The sequence below is a fragment of the Mobula hypostoma genome, chromosome 3, assembly GCF_963921235.1.
Source record: "Mobula hypostoma chromosome 3, sMobHyp1.1, whole genome shotgun sequence".
Lineage (NCBI taxonomy): Eukaryota > Metazoa > Chordata > Chondrichthyes > Myliobatiformes > Myliobatidae > Mobula > Mobula hypostoma.
The window spans coordinates 69616514-69638045 of NC_086099.1; the positions used below are offsets into that span (position 1 = coordinate 69616514).

The 21532-nt window shown below is 39.6% G+C and overlaps 1 protein-coding gene across 6 annotated transcripts in view; it reads left to right on the top strand.

Annotated features, from left to right (window-relative positions):
• pds5a (PDS5 cohesin associated factor A) overlaps positions 1 to 21532 on the top strand; it is a 188017-nt gene that overhangs the window by 82233 nt on the left and 84252 nt on the right. For all 6 annotated transcript variants that reach the window (XM_063043272.1, XM_063043277.1, XM_063043275.1 and 3 more), the window contains 2 exons: positions 7713 to 7864; positions 12892 to 13005. In XM_063043272.1, coding sequence (XP_062899342.1) covers positions 7713 to 7864; positions 12892 to 13005 — 266 coding nt within the window. The remainder of the gene's footprint in view (positions 1 to 7712; positions 7865 to 12891; positions 13006 to 21532) is intronic.

The following is a 21532-nucleotide window of genomic DNA, read 5'->3' on the forward strand; positions in this document are numbered from 1 at the left end:
GACTAAGAAAATCTCAATAGACCAAAGAATTTCCTAAATTGTACCCAGATCCTCAAAGTATGTTTAACTACCAAATTTTCAGTTCGTTTACTAAAGGATAAAGGGAATGAGGATCCGAGAAGAGAAATAATAGAAAATTTATTAACAGAGTTAGATTCTAAAGCAGGGGTCCCCACCTTTTTTTGCATTGCAGACCGGTTTAATATTGACAATATTCTTGCAGACCTACTGACCCAGGTGGGGGGAGGGGGGGTGTTCAAGTAGGGTTAAACTCACCTCAACATGTCTTTTACAGTTAGGGTTGCCAATTTTCTCACTCCCAAATAGGGGACAAAGGTAGCAGTCAAATCCTGGGACACTTTACCCCAGGAAAGACTACCATGACCATGAAGCTTTGCGCGGGCACCTGTGTGCGCATGCGTGACATGCGCATACGTCCGATTTCCCCCCCACAAATCTGTTTTGCCTTCATCTTCCGGACTATACTGTACATACATTATTTCTACTTTATATAGGCTGTGTATTTATCATATCATTTCTACTTTTACTATAGGTTAGTGTTATTTATTTTCGGTTTTGTGTTATTTGGTATGATTTGTTAGGTTATTTTGTGGGTCTGGGAACGCTCAAAAAATTTTCCCTTATAAATTAATGGTAATTGCTTCTTCGCTTCACGCCATTTCGGCATGAAAGATTTCATAGGAACGCTCTACCTTAGCAGGGGAAATACGGGACAAACCAATTTAGCTCAATATTTGGCTCAATATTAGGGATGTCCCAGCAAATACGGGACAGTTGGCAACCCAATGTTCAAGTTCAACGGCACGTGACAGGGAATGAGGAAAGGTGCAGCTGACTCGTATCATTTCCTCACGGCCCAGTAGCACATGCTTTGCGGCCCGGTGGTTGAGGACCACTGTTCTAAAGAAACCCACATTGGACAGTCCTCACGGTTAATATATGTCCAAAACGTAAGATTTCGTATATTGACTGCCCAATAATAAAACCTACAATTTGGTAAAGCTAAACCTCCATTCTTCTTAGATTTTTGAAGATGAACTTTACTTAGTCGAGAACGTTTTTCCATATATAAGGTATAATAGAATCGAGAGAATAAAAAAAATTTAGGAATAAAAATGGGTAATGCCTGAAAAGGGTATATAAATTTAAGTAAAATATTCATTTTAATAGAGTTAATTCAGCCAATCAAGGATAACGAAAAAGGCGACCAGTTTGATAGTGTCCTTTTTATAAAATTCAGTAAGGTAAGAAAATTTTCATTAAATAGGTATTTATAAATCTTGGTAATTGTTACACCTAAATAGGTAAACTGATTTCTTACAATTTTAAAAGGAAAGTTAGTATTAATCGATAACAAATTATTCAAAGGAAAAAGTTCACTCTTATGTAAATTCAGTTTGTATCCCGAAAACTGGCTAAGCAAGAAAGTAGAGAAAGCACAGGAAATAATGAAGTCTCGACATTAGTAATAAAAAGCAATAGGTTATCAGCATAAAGTGAAACTTTATGAACAGTCCCTCTCCTTAGAATACCAGTAATATCATTAGATTCTCGAAAAGCAATGGCTAAGGGTTCTAAAGCCAACTCAAAGAGCAAAGGGCTCATGGGACAACCTTGTCTAGTTCCACGTTGAAGTTTAAAAGGTTTGGAATACTGAAAATTAGTAAGGACCCTAGCAGAAGGAAATGTAGAGTAATTTAATCCATTGAATAAAATCGGGCCCAAAATTAAATTTTTCTAAAGTTTTAAATAAATAATTCCATTCAACCCAATCAAAAGCCTTCTCAGTAGCTTTTGATTTCATAAAGTCATAGAACACTACAGCACAGAAGCAAGCCCTTTGGCGTACCTAGTCTGTGCCAAGTCATTAATCTGCCTAGTCCCGTCAACCTGCACCTCAACCATAGCCTTCCATACCCCTCCCATCCAGGTACCTATCCAAATTTCTGTTAAATGCTGAAATCAAGCCCACTGACACTGCCTGCAATGGTAGCTCATTGAACACTCTTACCATCCTCTTAGTGAAGAAGCTTCCCCTCAGGTTCCCCTCTTGGGTCTGGGGTTCTTCCTTGCCTTAGTTGGTCTTTGGAGTTCTCACCACTTTGTATTTAAAGTCCTTCATTCTTATACTCTTTCATTGTCAGTTGAAATGTTTGGTTTCAATCTCATTGGCTTGAGATCATCGGACTGACCTGTGTTAGATTCCCATTGGATGTAGTCCAAGGGCTACACAACTTTGTGCCTCAGATGATTTCTTTTGTTCTATTCAACTCTGATTCAAACCAGTCAAACTGGGTCACCCAGACACTGGGCAGAGATAACAAGATTAATTCTACAAATCTGCCATTCTACACAATAAACCGACTATCTGAGAATGATCTCAGGTCTAACAGATCAATAGCAGAAACTCTTGTGTCCACATTCATTCGGTCTGATTAAGTTATCTCAGAGCAAGAATCATTTTATCAAATAGTTCACAAAATGGAGGTTACAGAGCAGCTTCACAAAATGGCAGCACATAGCAAGAGCAAAGACATCTGAATTGTCTACTTCCACTGTCCTTGACCCATTAGAGTTACATGTTTCCTTCCACATTTTAATTCTTTCATGACCAACAATCCCAACTCCTATACTCAATGCATTGATTTATGAAGGCCCATGTGCAAAAAGCTTATACTTCTCAAGTACCTCATTTGTTCCTACCTGCCTATACCTGTTACACACATTGTTTTTTTTTATTAACCAAGGCCTCAATATCTATCAAAAATCAAGATTCCTGTAACCTGTTATCCTTGCCTTTTATTCTAACAGGAATGTATAAACTCTTAATCTCAGAATTTTGAAGGCTTTCCACTTACCGAGTACACCTTTGCCAGAAAACAGCCTGCCCCAGTCCACACTTGCCAGATCCTTTCTGATATCATCAAAATTGCCCTTTCTCTAATTTAGAATCACAACCCAAGTACCAGACCTACCCTTTTCCATAAGTACTTTGAAGCTAATGGCATTATGATCACTAGATCCAAAGTGTTACCCTACACAAATTTCTGTCACCTTCCCTGTCTCATTCTCTAATGGAAACGAAACAGGGCTGAGACACTCTCTCTAGTTGAGACTTCTTGTACTGATTAAGAAAACTTTCCTAAACACATGACAAACTCTTACCCATCTAGCCCTTTTATAGTATGGGAGCCCCAGTCAATATGTGGAAAGTTAAAATAACCATCTATCACAACCTTAAGTTTCTTGCAACAGTCAGTGATCTCTTTACAAATTTGCTCTCTAAATTCCATGGACCGTGGGGTGGTCTATAATATAATCCTTTAAACATGGTTATACTTTTCTTATTCCTCAGTTCTACCCATAAAGCCTCACTGGACAAGCTCTCCAGTGTGTTCTGTGTGAGCACTGCCGTGACATTTTCCCCGACAAGTAATGCCATCCCTTCCCCATTAATCCCTCTGGCTCTATCATGTCTACAATGGAACCCCAGAACTTTGAGCTCCCAATTCTGCCCATTCTGCAGCCAAGTCTCACTACTGGCTACAATGTTATAATTCCCCATACTGATCCATGCCATAAGCTCATTCACCTTGCATTACATACGTACAGCTCAGAATGTTAGTTCTACCATGGTCATCCTTTTGATTCCTTGACTTTGTAGGCTTAACAACATCATTCTCCACAACCACTCTACTATTTGTTCTGGTGCTCTGGTTAACTCTGCTAATCCTGCAACTCTAGTTTACACACCCCTGTGCAGAACCAGCAAATCTTCCTGCTAGAATATTAGTACTCCTCCAGTTCAGATGCAAACCATCCCTTCAGTACAAGTCCCCCCTTCCCCGTGAAGGGAGCCCAATGATGCAAAAATCTGGAGCCCTCCTTTCTGCACCAATTTCCTAGGCCACGTGTTAATCTATACCACTTTCCTAGTTCTGGCCTCACTAGGATGTGGCACAACTCTGGAGATTCTGTTCTTTAACTTAGCAGCTAATTCCCTGAACTCGCTTTGCAGGACCCCATCACCTACCCAGGTGATAGGTACTGATGTGGATCATGGTCCTGGCTGCTCACTCTCCCACTTAAGAATGCTGTGGACAATCCAAGACGTCACTGATGCTAACACCTGGAAGGCAGTGTGCTGTGCAGAAAACTTGTTCTCATCCACAGAACCTCCTTTCTGTTCCTCTAAACCAATAACTCCCCTATCATTACGGCTCACCTCTCTCTCTTTCCCCTCACCCCCCACCTTCCTGTCTGTGCCACAGAGCCAGACTCCGTGCCACAGACCTGACCACTGTGGTTTTCCTCTGTTAGGTTATCCTACTTCCACAACGTATACCTTTCCAAAGCGATATACCTGTTGTTGAGGGGAACAACCACCGGGTACTCTGCACTGGCTACCTGTCCCTCCTCCCTCCAGGTGTTCCAGTTACCTGTATCCTACATCTTGAGCGTAACTACCTTCCTGTATGTCCTGTCTATCAACCCTTCAGCCTCCTGGAGTTCATCCAGTTTCAGCTCCAGTTCAGCTCCAACTCCTCACGCAGTCTGTCAGAAGCTGCAGCTGAATGCATTTCTCGCAATTGTAGTCGGCAGGAGCACTGAAGCTCTCCCTGCCTTCGCACATTCTGCAAGAGGAGCACTCCATTATCCTGTACGGCATCCCCACTACTCTAAATGTGCAATAAGAAAGAAAGAATAAATACTTATTTTAAATCTACCTGCAGCCTCCTCCTCTGCTTGCCTAAGTGATGATGAGTCAAAGCCTCAGCTCCCCACTCACAATGTCTGTTGCGCTTAAGCGTAACTTTTTTTTTAATTGGATCTTGCCAAGTGCCTAGTTATGCACAAACCAATGTCTCCTCAGGAACTGTAGTGTGCAAAACGTGCCGACTGTCCCCGCTCACTACTTTTAAATTCTCTCCCTCTGTGCAATCCAACATCTCCTCAGGAACTGCAGCACGCTAATTTGCCAACTGCTCCTGCTGGCTTCTTTTAGCCACTCTCCTCTTCAAAGTAACCGAATGTTTCCTCTGGAACTGTGGCATGTAAAATTTGTAATCTAATTTTAAAGTTTTTCTATTTCTCATTTAGTCAGATTTCTGTGTACATGTTGAATACATGGTGATCTATAGTCCCATTTATCATTTCTCAAAACTAACTAACTCTTGGTTAGAAAACTTCTGTGCTCATCTTTCTGTCAAATGTTACATTGCCATTATTACAAACTTGTGTGTTGTAGAAACTCAGTCATTCTCAATTTACCTCATTGTGACTGCAGGTTATACCTCACAAATGTAATGTTACATTATGATAGCTCAAGGAAAATATTGCTGTACTACTGTTAAGTGTCTACAGTTTGTCATCTGCTTTATTTGTATAAATGTAATCTTACTTGCATGGGGCTGAATGAGTATACACGTTGGTGCTTGGGAATGGAATTAAACCCTCACATTCGACAGAAACATTTCAGAAAAAAAATTCCTAAAGCTTGCTGGCAAGAAATAAGAGTATTGTTGCCCAAATAGTCAAATAGTCTTCTCTTTTGTGAAGTGCAATTAAATGTTTTTCTGCTGACTAGTAGTTCTCTGATATATTGAAAATTATTTTGAATGTAAAGCAAAGTTTTAAATAGAACTTGGGCTTCACTAGTATTTGGCGAGTAAGTATTCCATCAGATTTCTGATTCTGTTAGGTGTGGAAAAGGAAGTCCAAAAATGAGGTACACATCACAGGGCACACAACTTCTGACCTGCTCTTGTTGCCATATGTACTGTGGCTGATGCAGTTAACTTTCTGGTCAGTCATGACCCCTAATGTTGATTGATAGATACTTTATTGATCCCAAAGGAAATTAGTGTCAGACGAGCATTACAAGTGCACAGATATACAAATATTAGAAGAAAAATAAGAAAGAATAAAAAATAATTTACCTCAGTTTAACAGGAGGGAGTCATTACTTCCACATAAAAAATAATTTACCTCAAACAGTCTAACAGGAGGGGGTCACCACATAGGTTGACTCATTATAGAGTCTAATGGCCGCGCGTAAGAATGACCTCATATAGCGCTCTTTGGAGTGGCATAGTTGTCTTAGTGTATTACTAAAAGTATTCCTCTGTTCAGCCTAGGTAGCATGCAGAGGGTGAGAAACATTGTCCAGAATTGCCAGTGTTTTCCATGGGGTCCTTTGTTCCACCACAGCATCCAGTATTTCCAGTTTGACTCCTATAACAAACAGCCTTCCCAATCAGTTTATTGAGCCTGTTGGCATCACCCATATTGATACCATTGCCCCAGTGCAGTACCACATAGAAGATTGTACTGGTGACAACAGACTGGTAGAACATGTAAAGGAGAGGCCTGCATGCACCAAAGGACCTCAGTTTCCTCAGGAGTATGGCCACCTTGTACACAGCCTGTGTTAGTGCTTTACTCAAGTCTGTCATTCAGGTGCACCCCCAGCTATTTTGTAGATCCTCACCACATCCGCGTCCTCACCATCAATAGTAACAGGGAGCAGTACAGCCTTAGTCTTCCTAAAGTCCATCACCATCTCCTTTGTCTTACTGATGTTGAGCTGCAGATGATTCCGCTTTCACCATTTGACAAAGTCCTCCACCAGGGCCCTGAAATCATCCTCCCGTCCTCCCTTTATACACCCAACTATTGCTGAGTCATCAGAGAATTTCTATAGATGACATGACTCAGTGTTGTATCTAAAGGTTGAGGTATACAGGGTAAACAGGAAGGGAGCCAATGCAGTCCCCTGTGGGCCCCACTGCTGCTTCTAGCCATGTCTTGACACAGCTCTGAAGCCGCATAAACTGTGGTCTGCCAATCAGGTAGGAAGGTGAGAGACTTGGCTGTGGTAATCTTATTGATTGCTTAAGGACAAGTGGTTGTGTTCTCTCTTACTTGAGATGGTCATTGCCCACCACTTGCTTGACGTGAATGTTGGTTGCCATCTATCAGCTCATGCTCAACTGTTGTTCAGGTTTTGCTGCTGCAAGCTTCATTTTCTGACAAATTGTGAATGGAACCGAACTTTATGCAATCATCAGCAACAAAATTTATTGATAAAGCAGCTGAAGATGGTTGGGCTCAGGACAACCGCAGTGTCATAGGGCTGAGGTGATTGGCCTACAGCACTTGCAACCATCATCTTTTGTGTGTGGTATGATTTCAGCTACTGGAGAGTTTTCCCTCTGTTCCCATTGATAACAGTTTTACCAGGGTATTTGGATACCATAATCACTCAAATTTTGCTTTGATAATAAGCCCATTATGATGCTCCCTTTCTGAAAAGAGCCAGATTTAATTCCCATCAGGCCTATGTGGACAAGAAGAAGAAAGTGCACATCCTCATTGTGACTTCACCATCTCTCACAGTTCTTCCATGAACCTATTAATCTTAGTCTGCAGATTACAGCAATAAACCTAGTTGCACTACATGATTTTGCAGCAGAATTTGCAGTTGTAAGAAAAAATTTGTGGGCCCTTTTACAATTACCTGGTTTTCTGCATTAGTTACTCCTCAAATATGGTCTGATCTAAGTCACAATAATAGACAAACACAATCTGCCTCAACAGAAATGGTAAAATTAGTTTCAATTTGAAGAAAAGGCAGAAACAGTCCATATTATTATTCAACTGATGTTTTTGTTTTTCTTTTATGTTTTAAGTGGCGGGTACGGAAAGAAGCAATGATGGGCTTGGCTCAGCTATACAAAAAGTATTGCCTTCATGCAGAGGCTGGAAAAGAGGCTGCTCAGAAAGTGAATTGGATCAAAGATAAACTGCTGCATATCTATTACCAGAATAGCATTGATGACAAGTAGGTGAAGTTGCATACTTTTGAAGTGCAAAGTAACATCTGTTCATGGGATCTAATTTCATAGCTGATTTCAAAACCTATATAATTGAAAAGATGGTTCGTTATATTACTCTTCAGTGATTAATTTACGTTAAATTTACAATACAGACCTATTGGGAAACATTGATAAGCTTAGCACTTCGTACTGAAAGCCATCTGAGCAAATGACCTAGGCTATGACATGTTCTGTTTTTCACCAAGTTATGTTATTCACGTCATTTAACATGAGGTATTTGTTTGTGTTAGCAGTCCCTTTTGATACATAGTGAAGATAAAATGTATACATTTTGTCCATTTACTGATTAACCCAGGCTGATGATTCATCTTTGTTTTTCTTCCCCAAAAACTTCTTAATATTATTCCAGTCACTACACTGACTCTGTTCTTTCTCCACCTGAGGAGCAGCAATTTGCACAAACACACTTTAATGTGGTACATTTTTCAGGATATTTCACCAATCACAAGATTGGGTTATTTTTTTTTTAAATGGTGATCAGAGGATCTCTTTCCAGGTGGAGGTAAAATAACCAACTGATAGGTTATTTCGACATCTTGAAGCTCATGGCCAAGACTTGTGAAGTATGGAGTTAGAAGGAAAGCTCTAGTGGCTGTAACTTGAAATGAAAAGATATATATTTTTTGTGTTTTTACATGAGGTGGGGGTAATTCTGGATCCGGCACATTGAAGATGAGGAACGTCAGTTAGGTTAGGATTCACAGAGGAATATTGTCAGCTGTGTCTTAGTTAATTTTTACTTACCTTTGCATTAGACCTTTTGCATCATTCCAGAGATCGGTCTGATGCCAAGTGTTGCGGGAGCACGGCATAGAGCAATGCTGTCTTGTAGAATAGTTGATAAACAGAAGCCTTGTAGTTTAGAGAATATGCAATGGAAAACCTGGTTTATCTGATTATCACATTGCTGTTCTTGGATCTTATCTGATGCAAACATATTGCACAATTCCTACACTACAATGCCTACAGTCCAGTAAAGGCCCTCCCAGGATTATGAAAGGCTGGTGTATGTATATGCACAGAAGTGTTTGAAAAGCTAGTGAGAGGGAGTTGCCGGCTGCTGCAGGAATCTTCTGCCATGTAGGAACTCTGTTCAGTCAAATTTCTGACTTGTAAACTATCCAGGTTATGAATAGTTCACAGTAATGGAAGCCTGCCATAACCTGAGGAGAACTTGTAAGTACTTGCTGTTAAATCCCGAAGAGTGCTCTTTGAAAGCAAATATTTCTTCTTGCGGAATTTGTTATAAAACAGTGCATTAACACTGCATAAGGGGTTGACCTCTCTGGGCAAACAAGATAACTTAGGCCAAAAGGCTGTGTTCACAAAGTTGGAAGAAATTGCAGAGAAACTTGACAATGGATTGATTTGTAAATTTCCTTTCTAATTGTCCTTGGAGCCAGATGCCAGCACGGATGGGGTATTTGGACAAAATATGGCTTACCGTGCGGCAGAATATTAGCTGTAGAAGTGTAATTTACTGGTGGATTGAACTCGGGAGACTAGCAAAATAGTGGCTAATGACAAATATGCAACAGATACATTTTGGTTGAGTGGTAGCTATCTGTCTTTTGTCATTTTTGAAGATCCAGCTTTTCAGACAAGGTGATAATCGGTAGCCCTTCTTGCCTTTGTAAGTGCTTGTAACATTTTCATGGCTTGTTGGAAGAAGAACAGGTGGTCTAGTAACATCTGTTCTTGAACTAACATTACCAGAATAGATTATTTGCCTTTTTACTGTTTATCAAACCTTGCACGGCATAAGCTTGTTTGCATGTATTCCAAATAAGTCTAAGTCTGTACACCTCAAAAGCAATTAGTCAGTTGTGAAGTCCTTCAGAATATCTGGAAGATGTTTTGTTGTCTCGTCAATTCCATGATGCTGCTTATTGATTCATCAGTGCCACCTATTTAACCCATTCTTCAATTCAAGTTTAACTGTTATTCGACTGTACATGAATGCCCATGGGTACAGCCAAACGAGATAGCGTTACTCCTTCATTTTCTCTGTCACAAGCAACTTGCTGAGGGAGCGGCTCTGCAGTACCTTAAGTTCTTAATGTATAGCAGGATCTTACCACCACAAAAATTATATTTAAATAGGACAGGAGTGCCTTTTGTTGACCCCATAGAAGCTGCTCCCACCATCTTACTGGAAGTTTTTTTATTTTTTTAATATAGCTTAGTCATTTCACACCTTCTGGACCTTGTATGAAATATTTAAAGTTAACAGTTAACATTAGTTAATTTAATTCTGGTAATGCTCTGCTTCTCTGCAAATTAAAAATTACTGGTTGAAAGGTGATTTCTTGTTAATTTGGTACCTTTAATTGTACAGAAGTTTTATAGTGCTTATAAAAATTATTCATCCTCCCTCTCACCATGTTTTCATGTTTTATTGTTTTACAACATTGAATCATAGTGGATTTAATTTGGCTTTTTTGACACTGATCAACAGAAAAAGACTCTTCCATGTCAAAGTGAAAACAGATCTTTACAAGCTGAACTAAATTAATTACGAAAATATAAAACACAGAATAATTGTGTAAGTATTCACTCCCCTTTAATATGAAGCACCAAATAATCACTGCTGCAGCTAATTGGTTTTAGAAGTCATATAATTAGTTAAATGGAGATCTGTTTTTGGAGATTTGTGTACTGTCAAGGTGCTTCAATTGATTGTAGTAAAAATACACCTGTATCTGGAAGGTCCTACTGCTGGTGAGTGAGTATCCTGGCAAAAACTACACCATGATGACAAAAGAACACTCTGAGCAACTCTGCTAAAAATTTATTGAAAAGCACAAGTCAGGAGATGGATACAAGAGATTTTCCAAGTCACTGAATATCCCTTGGAGTACAGTTAAGTCAATCATCAAGAAATGGAAAGAATATGGCACAGCTGAAGATCTGCCTAGAGCAGGCTGTCCTCAAAAACAGTGGCTGTGCAAGAAGGGGACTAATGAGGGAGGCCACCAATAGACCTATGACAACTCTGGAGGTGTTACAAGCTTCAGTGGTTGAGATGGGAGGAACTGCTTATACAGCTGTTGCCTGGGTGCTTCGCCAGTCGCAGCTTAATGGGAGAGTGGTAAAGAGAAAGTCACTGTTGGAAAAAAAAATTCAGATGAAATCTCGGCTAGAGTATGCCAGAAGGCATGTGGGAGGCTCTGACGTCAGCTGGAAGAAGATAATGGTCTGATGAAACCAAAATTTAGCTTTTTGGCCATCAGACTAAACACTACACCGCATAAAAAACATACCATCCGTACCGTGAAGCGTGGTGCTATGAGGCTGCTTCACTGCAGCAGGCACTGGAAAGCTTGTGAAGGTAGAGGGTACAATGAATGCAGCAAAATATAAGGAAATCCTGGAAGAAAACTTGATACAGTCTGCAAGAGAACTGTAACTTGGAAAAGACAATGACACTAAGCATAAAGCCAAAGCTACACAGGAATGGCTTAAAAACAACAGAATTAATGTTCTGGAGTGGTCCAGTCAATATTCAGACCTCAATCCAATTGAGAATTTTTGGCTGGACTTGAAAAGGGCTGTTCACTCACAATCCCCATGCAATCTGAAACAAAGAGTAGGGATTAACGGGTCCCTTTCAGAATGGCAAGCAGTGACTAGTGCTACTTACAATATACATTAATGATTTAGATGAAGGGATTAAAAGTAACATTAGCAAATTTGCAGATGACACAAAACTGGGTGGCAGTGTGACTTGGACAGGTTGGGTGAGTGGGCAGATGCAGTTTAATGTGGATAAATGTGAGGTTATCCACTTTGGTGGCAAGAGCAGGAAGGCATATTACTATTTGAATGGTGTCAAGTTAGGAAAAGGGGAAGTACAACGAGATCTAGGTGTCCTTGTTCATCATTCACTGAAAGTAAGTATCCAGGTACAGCAGGCAGTGAAGAAAGCTAATGGCATGTTGGCCTTCATAACAAGGGGAGTTGAGTATAGGAGCAAAGAGGTCCTTCTGCAGTTGTACAGGGCCCTGGTGAGACCACACCTGGAGTATTGTGTGCAGTTTTGGTCTCCAAATTTGAGGAAGGACATTCTTGCTATTGAGGGAGTGCAGCGTAGGTTCACGAGGTTAATTCCCAGGATGGCGGGACTGTCATATGTTGAAAGATTGGAGTGACTGGAGTTGTATACATTGGAATTTAGAAGGATGAGAGGGGATCTGATTGAAACATATAAGATTATTAAGGGATTAGACACGCTAGAGGCAGGAAACATGTTTCCGATGTTGGGGGAGTCCAGATCCAGAGGCCACAGTTTAAGAATAAGGGGTAGGTCATTTAGAACGGAGTTGAGGAAAAACTTTTTCACACACAGAGTTGTGGATCTGTGGAATGCTCTGCCTCAGAAGGCAGTGGAGGCCAATGCTCTGGATGCTTTCAAGAAAGAGTTAGGTAGATCTCTTAAAGATAGTGGAGTCAAGGGATATGGGGAGAAGGCAGGAACAGGGAACAGGGTCTTTTTCTGTTGATCAGTGTCAAAAAAGCAAATTAAATCCACTATGATTCAAAGTTGTAAAACAATAAAACATGAAAACATGGTGGGGGGTGAATACTTTCTATAGGCACTGTATATAGCACCTTGAGGTGCTTCTCTGGAATGTTATAAAGTGATTTGATGCAAGCTTCAGATTGATAAATTACAGTAAGTGATAAAAATTGAGGTATCTGGAAAGAAATGCAACAGAAGTTTAGCACAAGGAATCTGAAGTTTTAGAGTTTAACCAATCTGTCCAGATTTGGACAGATGAAAGTAAGTGACTTCTTAAGGGCCAGCTGCACAGGTTTGCGGGTGGGGGAGAGCAGGGCATGTGATTAAAAGACATGCTGACACAGATGATATAGAAATGGAATTAGTACAGAGTAACATGAATCTTATGTAATATGCATATCTTGTAGTTTGAAACTGAAATTAACTATGCAATTAATGCAATTTCCTCAGGTTGTTGGTGGAAAAAATCTTTGCACAGTATCTTGTTCCGTATAATCTGGAAACAGAAGAAAGAATGAAATGTCTGTATTACCTTTATGCTTCCTTGGACCCAAATGCAGTGAAGTGAGTATTACTGAAGTTTTTACAGTTATAAAGGAAAAAAAGGACATCTGTTTCAAGCCCATGAAGACGTGATGTGTCTCCTGTCTCCTATTTAGATCATCAGGCTTAGTCAAAATACAAAGTCAACTCCCTACATTTTTCAGTTATTTTGAAGTATCTATCCAAAACATTGTAACGCCACTCATCAATTCAGCAGCTGCTACTTATTCAAGCAGAATATTTCCAAATTCTGGTAACTCTTATTGTAAGAAATTTTCATCTCCCATCTGGACCATTTATAAATGATTTAATTCCCTTACCAGAATGCAGAAGCTTCAGAAAGGGTGAAGAAAGAATTGGTAGAATAGTCCAAAGATGGTAATGTTGATTATTTGCATGAACTGCACTAGCTGGATTTGCTGTCTTTAGAACAGTAGATCGAGGTCTTTTTTGTGTGCATGTGCACTTAATTTTCATCATAAATTTGTTAGCTAGTAGTCATGACCGGAACATCAAAGGGTACAGAAACAGAACTGTTGACTTGCAAAGGAAAATTGATGGGTATCCAAGGGAGGAAGAAATGGCAGGGAAAAAGGAGGAAGAGCTACAGGGGCTCATCAACTGCCTTGTGGTTACAGAACATGGGTTCTCTCCTTCGGAGTTCTAACAATTCTTTGATGGCCCATTCCTCTAGTATCCCACGCAGCTTAACTTTCTGGATGAGCCTCCTATGAGGGACTTATCAAACTTCTTAGTAAAATCCATGTAGATGACATCCACAGCTCTACCTTCAATCAGTTTCATCCCCTCCTCAAGTTAGTAAGATATGACTTGCCCCACACAAAGCCATGCTGATTGTTCCTAATTAGGTCATAGTTTTCCAATTGCTTACAAATCCTATCCCTAAGAATTCCCTCTGGTAACTTGCCTATCATTGATGTGAGATTCTGTAGTTGATAGTTTCCAAGGTTATCAGCATTTCCCTTCTGGTACTTTGCTTTTGGCTATCGATCTTTGTCAAGGCCCCAGCAATCTCATCTCTTGCCTCCCAAAAACTTGGGATATATCACACATCAGGCCCTGGAGGCTTATCCACCTTAATGTTCCTTAAGACACCCACACTACCTCCTTTGACGTGAAATTTCATAGCCAATTAGCATGTTTCACTTTCATTGCCCTATCCTCCAAGTCCTTCCTGTGAAATACTGTTGCTACGTACTTATTTAGGACCTTACCTCTTTCCAAGCACATATCCTTGAGTGGTCCTACCTGCTCCCTAGTTACTCTCCTGCCTTTGACTTATAGAAGGCCTTGAGGTTCTTTCTAATCCTACTTGCCAATAACTTTATAGATCCTTCAGGCTTATCTGATTTCCTTGAGTTCTCTTCTGGCTTCTTTATGATCCTCAAAGTCTGTTTGCTTCCTATACCTTACATACGTACTTCACTTCTTCCTGCCAATGCTACAGTTCCCCATTCTTCTTCTTGTAAAGTTTAATGGCATTTGGCAGACCAATATAAAGTGCATTACCATCACCTATTGAGTTGGAGTTTGGAGCAAAGAAACAGGATGTATACCGGCTAAATTACCCCTGAAAATAGACTTTTTGATATTATGTGAGTTTAATTTTTTTCCACAAGTCAAATATGCACTTATGTACATTACGATGGCAGTGATATCCTAACAAATTTTCCGTGCTAAACCGTGTCCTTCCCAAAAAATCTCAATTTGGCAGTTAGATATTTCCCTTACACTTCATAGGAATTGTTTAAAAAATATGCTGCACTGCTTTTTGACAAGTACCTTCCTACGTGCATATTCTGAGCAAAGAATTATTCAACCTAGTCTGTCCAATACATATGTGTAAGCATCACCGTTAAAACAAGTACCTCCTCATGGCGGAGAGCGTCGCCTTCAGAGCTTGACGGGAGAAGCGGCGAGAGGCAGAGTCAATGAAATGTGAGTACCTGGGATCCTCAGAAGGTCCAAATTGAGAGGCTTGGAAACGAATCCTAAAGCCAACTGGAGTAAGTTGGCGACGGAGGCACGTTCCAAGAAAGGATACATGGCAGTGATAGCGAGTTTGAGTCAAAGTCTGGTCGAAAAGTTGAAGAGCCGAAGAAATCACAGATGGGGAGCAGTGAGAGATGGTTTCACTGAACTCCCGTCGAAGAGAGGATCTAAACTTCTTCGGTGTAGGCATCACCGTTATATGTGTAAGTGTAACTTCTTCCCTCCTTACATGCCCAGTTGAGTTCCTACCATCCTCTGAATTTCATATAAGTGCTGTCCTGTCTTTCCCTTATTCGAACTTTGTTGCCACAGTGATTGAATAGATGTTTTAATTATGACTTTTACCTGCCCTTTATGCAAAGCCAGCACTTCATTTATATCCTTCATTTTAAGTGATTGCTTGACTAGGATGTCTGCCACCTCATTTCCTTCAATCCCAAAATGAGCAGGGATCCATAAGAAATATTTACACAAGCCTGGACCCTGCAGTCTCAACAGATGTTGTCCAATCTCAAGAAGAATAAACCTTTTTTACGCTCAGTTTGATGTCGCCAACACTGAGCCCCCAAGGAGAGTCACTGAAGCAACCTGCACCTTGTCATCTCTTGAGGCTGAAGTATGCAGATGTTTCCAATGAGTGGACACTCAAGGCTGCGGGACCGAATGGCATCCCAGGGCGAGTTGTCAGGATGTGCACAGCGCAACTGCCAGATGTGTTTGTAGACACTTTTAATCTCTCCCTCTCCCAGTGTAGAGTGCCCTCCTGCCTCAAAATATCCACCATTGTGTGCCTAAAAAGAGGAAGGTAACATGTCTGAATACTGGCATCCTGTCGTACTCACCTGAATAATAAGCAAATGCTTTGAGAGGCTGGTCGAGGACTACATCTGTAGCACCCATACTGGACCCCCAGCAATTTGGCTACTGACACAACCAATTGACAGGTGATGCAATAGTCACAGCTCTACACACTGTCCTTACACATCTGGAGAAGGAGGATGCTTATGTGAGAATGCTGTTCTTGGATGACAGTTCAGCATTGAACACTATAATTCCCTCCAGGCTTGACAAGAAGCTCAGAGACCTTGGGCTTCACTCTGCCTTGTGCAGCTGGATCCTGGATTTCCTGTCAAATAACCAGCAGGTGGTAAGAGTGGGCTCCCTCACCTCTCCCCCCCGACCCTCAACACAGGAGCCCCTCAAGGCTGTGTCCTAAGCCCATTCCTTTACACTCTGTATACCCATTACTGTGTTGCCACCCACAGCTCCAATCTGCTAATTAAATTTGTTGGCAATACTACATTGATTGGCCTTATCTCAAATAACAATGAGGCAGCCTACAGAGAAGAAGTCATCACCCTGACAGAGTGGTATCAAGAAAACAACCTCTCCCTCAATGTCGCAAAATCAAAGAAGTTGGTTGTGGACTACAGGAGGAATGGAGACAGGTTAACTCCTATTGACATCAATGGATCTGGGGTTGAGAGGGTGTACAGCTTTAAGTTCCTTGGCATAAGCATCACCAAGGATCTCACTTGGTCTATACGTACGGCTGTGTGGTGGAAAAAAGCATAACAACGCCTCTTTCACCTCAAACGGTTGAAGTTTGGCATGAGTCCCCAGATCCTCAGGACTTTCTACGGGGGTACAATTGAGAGCATCCTGACTGCCTGCATGGGAACTATTTCCTTCAATCGCAGGAATCTGCAGAGTGGTGTGCACAGCCCAGCGCATCTGTAGATGTGAACTTCCACTATTCAGGACATGTACATAGGGGGCCCAAAGGATCACTGGGGACCCGAGTTACCCCAACTGCAAACCGTTCCAGCTGCCACCATCTGGGATACGGTACCCCAGCATAAAAGCCAGGACCAACGGGCTCCGGGACAGCTTCTTCCACCAGGCCATCAGGTTCATTAATTCTCGCTGATACCATTGTATTTCTGTGCTATATTAACTGTCCTGTTGTACATGCTATTTATTACAAATTACTATAAATTGCCCATTTAGACGAAGACGTAACATAAAGATTTTTACTCCTCATGTATGTGAAGGATGTAAGAAATAAAGTCAATTCAATACATGGACAACAGCTTGCTCTCCATATTGTACTACCCTGGCTTGTGTATCACATAGGCAACTGGGATGCAACATCCATGGAACTTTTGAACCATTTGTGTAGATATGCAAGAAATATCTGCTTTGAATGAATATATTGCTGAACTTCCTGTGCCACTGATCAACAATCACTCCTCATCTTGATATTTTCCTGAATGTTCAAATCAATCACAGGCAATGGGAAAAACTATGGAGGAGTGACAGAGGTACAGTGGGACCATGATCCACATTAAACCACCCAAAATTTTGTGCCCATTCTCATCCACTTAGTACTTTCTTTTAAAACCTTATTATATTTGAGATTAATATACATAATACTAATGATACAAAGAGATCGGTGTAACATTGATAATGGTTAACATATACAAACATAATTCGAATAAAATATATAATTCAAGCCTCTCAATCTGAGTAATTGAACATGGAAAAACAAGTTTTATAAAGAACCGCCTAAACTAAAAAAGAAAAACAAAATAAAGACTGCGATGTCCCATTCCCTCGGATAAGAACATTATTTGTCATTAACTCCGCTTCTCCATAGATAAACAGAAGATTATTTTTAAAAAAGGGTTTGAAAGGGACAGCTTGCATATTATGAAAATGTTGAATAAATGGTCTCCAGGTTTCTTCAAACTTAACTGAAGAATCAACCATACCACACTTAATTTTTTCCAGGTTTAAACATAATATAGTTTGAGAAAGCCATTGAAAAGTAGTAGGAGGATCAGAATCTTTCCATTTAAGTAAGATGGCTCTTTCAGTGTAACAAATGCAATCAAACAGCAAGCTGAAAAGGATAAATGACCAACATCTGTCACTGGTAATCCAAAAATTGCAGTAATAGGGTGAGGTTTTAAATTAATACGCAAAACTGTTGAAATAATATCAAAAATATCTTTCCAATATTTATCTAAAAGAGGGCAAGACCAAAACATATGTGTCAGAGAGGCCACCTCAGAGTTATATCTGTCAAACCCAGGATTTATATGTCAGTAAAAACAAGCCAATTTATCCATAGACATATGAGCTCTATGGACTATTTTAAATTGTATCAGTGCATGTCTAGCACACATTGAGGAAGTATTAACTAGTTGAAGAATTTTCTCCCATTTCTCTATAGGTAAAGATACTGGAAGTTCTCTTTCCCATTCATTTTTTATTTTATCAGATGTACCTAGATGTATTTTCTTAATTAAATCATACAGAACTGCTATTAAGTGCTTCTGATAGGGATTTAAATCTAAAAATTTTTCTGTAATATTAGTTGGATGAAATATTGGAAAATTAGGTAAAATAACATTCAAAAAACTTCTAATCTGCAGATATCTGAAAAAAATGTGAACTAGGCAACTTGTTTGTTATATAATGGCTCAAACGACATGAAACAATTATCCATCATGAAAGCATGCTATTACCCTTGTTTTCCACAAGGAAAAAGCTTGATCAATTCTAGAAGGTTGAAAGAAAAAAATTAGTTATAACAGGACTAGATAAAATAAATTTGTTCAGTCCAAATAATTTGCAAAATTGAAACCATATTCGTATTGTATGTTTAATTATTGGATTAATTATTTGTTTATTCAGGTTGGTTAATGCAAAGGGGAGCAAAGCTCCTATAATTGAAGCTAATGAGAACCCCTGCACAGACTCACTCTCAAGGTTCACCCATCGTGGACAATGAATTTCATTCCAATCTTGCGTCCAAAACATTAAATATCGGATATTAATTGCCCAATAATAAAACCTAAAATCGGCAATGCTAAACCACCATCCTTTTGATTTCTGTAGTTATTTCTTACTCAATCTAGGATTTTTATTCTGCCATATAGAAGAAATTTTAGAATCAATAATATCAAAAAAGGTTAAAAATTGGTACCATTTGAAATAAATACAGGTTTCCCCCGCCATCCGAAGGTAGAGCATTCCTATGAAACAGTTGGTAAGCCGGAATGTCGTAAAGTGAAGAAGGAACTACCATTTTATTTATATGGGAAAAATTTGTGAGTGTTCGCAGACCCAAAAAATAACCTAGCAAATCATGCCAAATAACACACAAACCTAAAATAACAGTAACATATAGTAAAAGCAGAAATGATATGATGAATACACAGCCTATATAGAGTCGAAATACTTTTCTCCAATCATTGCCACACTGTTCTCTGTAGCGAAAATCTCACACAAGCGCTTTCGGCAGAAACGCTCTCTCCAGTAACCTTTAAGCTATGAAGCTGCCAAATCATACCAAGTAACACAAAAATACACAGCCTGTATAAAGTAGAAATAATGTATGTACAGTGTAGTATCACTAACCGGAATTGGGAAGACAGCGCCGAGCACACTGTTGGTGGTGTGTTAGGCTGAGTTGTCGGAGGTTGGGGTGGTGCAGTGGTCCCTAACCTCCAGGCTGTGGACCGATACCGATCCGCGAAGCATGCAGCAGTACAGCGGCAGCCGGGATGCACCCTACACATCTAAGAAAAATGCTGACATAAACAAGCTAATTAATTAGGTGCCGCCCGGCTCGTAAATGTCGGCCCAGATCAAAGGCGATTGCCGATTGCATTTGGTTTCAATGGTTATCCTTTCCTCTTCCAATTACATCAGTGCTTAATTATATCTAGTTTTACGCTAAGTGTAACACCCTTACGAGCCCATTTAAGCTTTTCTGATACCTTAGAACTCATCTTGCTAATGGATGCTCACAGGCACGTGTTTAAGCAATGCCGGCTAGAATGCAGTTCTGCAGGAGGAGCTTGGCTGCTCGGGGCGCGCACTGCTTTTTTCGCACGCTGCCTTTTTTGTAACAGTGAAAACACCTTCTGTTAGTGAAAACCGATAACTAATGTAGGTCTTTCGTAACAGTGAGGTTTCGTAAAGCGAACGTTCGAAAAGCGGGGGACACCTGTACAGAAATTTAGGTAAAACAGTCATTTTAATAACATTAATTCGACCAATCAATAAGGACAGTGGGGACCATTTAGTAAACAATTGTTTAACATGGTCAATTAAAGGTAAAAAGCTAACTTTAAATAGATCTTTATTTTTTTTTTAGTAATTTTGACACCCAAATAAGTGATTAACTCAAATGGTAATTGTCTATAAATTGGAACTTACATATTTAATGGAAAAAGCACACTCTTAATTAAGATTTAGTTTATAACCAGAAAAACTACTAAACTGAGCTAGTAGTGATAAAACTACCGGGATGGATTTCTCTGGGTTAGAGATAGGTAGTAACAAGTCATCTACATATAATGATAACTTATGTGTCTCCTTCCCACAAGTAATTCCAAATATATTGGGTGAATCACGAAGGGCAATTGCCACGGGTTCCAAAGCTATATCAAATAACAAAGGACTTAACGGACAACCCTGTCTAGTACCTCTAAAAAGCCTTAAGAAAGGGCGGATCTCTGATCATTGGTAAATACGGAAGCCAAAGATGAATGTTATATCAATTCAATCCAAGAAATAAATTTTGGGCTAAAATTGCATCTCTCAAGCACATTAAATAAATATTTCCATTCAACTCTGTCAAATGCCTTCTCGGCATCGAGCAAAATAACATATTCTGGAACTTTAGATGAAGGAGTATATACAATGTTCATTAGCTTCCTAACATTGTAATACAAAAAACGATTTTTAATAAATCCTGTCTGATCATCAGAAATAATTTGTGGCAGTACCTTTTCTAATCTATTTGCTATTATTTTAGAAAAAATTTTGGAATCTACATTCAACAAAGATATAGGTCAATATGATGCACAATCAGCAAGTTCTTTATCTTTTTTAGAAATTAAAGAAATGGATGCTTCATAGAAGGATTGTGGTAATTTACCTACAAGTAAGGCATCCTTAGAAATTTTACATAGCCATGGTGAAAGTAAATTTGAAAAAGATCTGTAAAATTCTACTGTAGATCCATCCAAACCTGGTGCTTTTCCAGTATTCATCGCAAAAATTGCTTTCTTAATATCATCTTCCGTAATGGATGCATCTAGTTCTAAGCGTTCATTAAGTGGTAATTTCGGAATGTTCAATTTCCTTAAAAATTCGTGCATTATGGTAGACTCTTCAGGAAATTCCAATTGATATAGAGAGGTATAAAATTCTTGAAAAGATTTATTAATTTCATCATGATCAACCGTCAAGGTACCATCCCATTTAGAAACTTTACTAATCAAACATTTATCCAAAGCAGCTTTCAGTTGGTCTACTAATAATTTACCCGATTTATCACCATGTATATAAAATTGACTCTCTAGTTTTAAGTAATTGATTTTCAGTTGGGGAAGTTAATAACAAATTATGTTGGATCTGAAGTTCAACTCTCTTTTTGTAGAGTTCTAGATTAGGAGCAACAGAATATTTTTTATCAGTTTCTTTAATCTTATCAACCAATGTACATATTTCATTA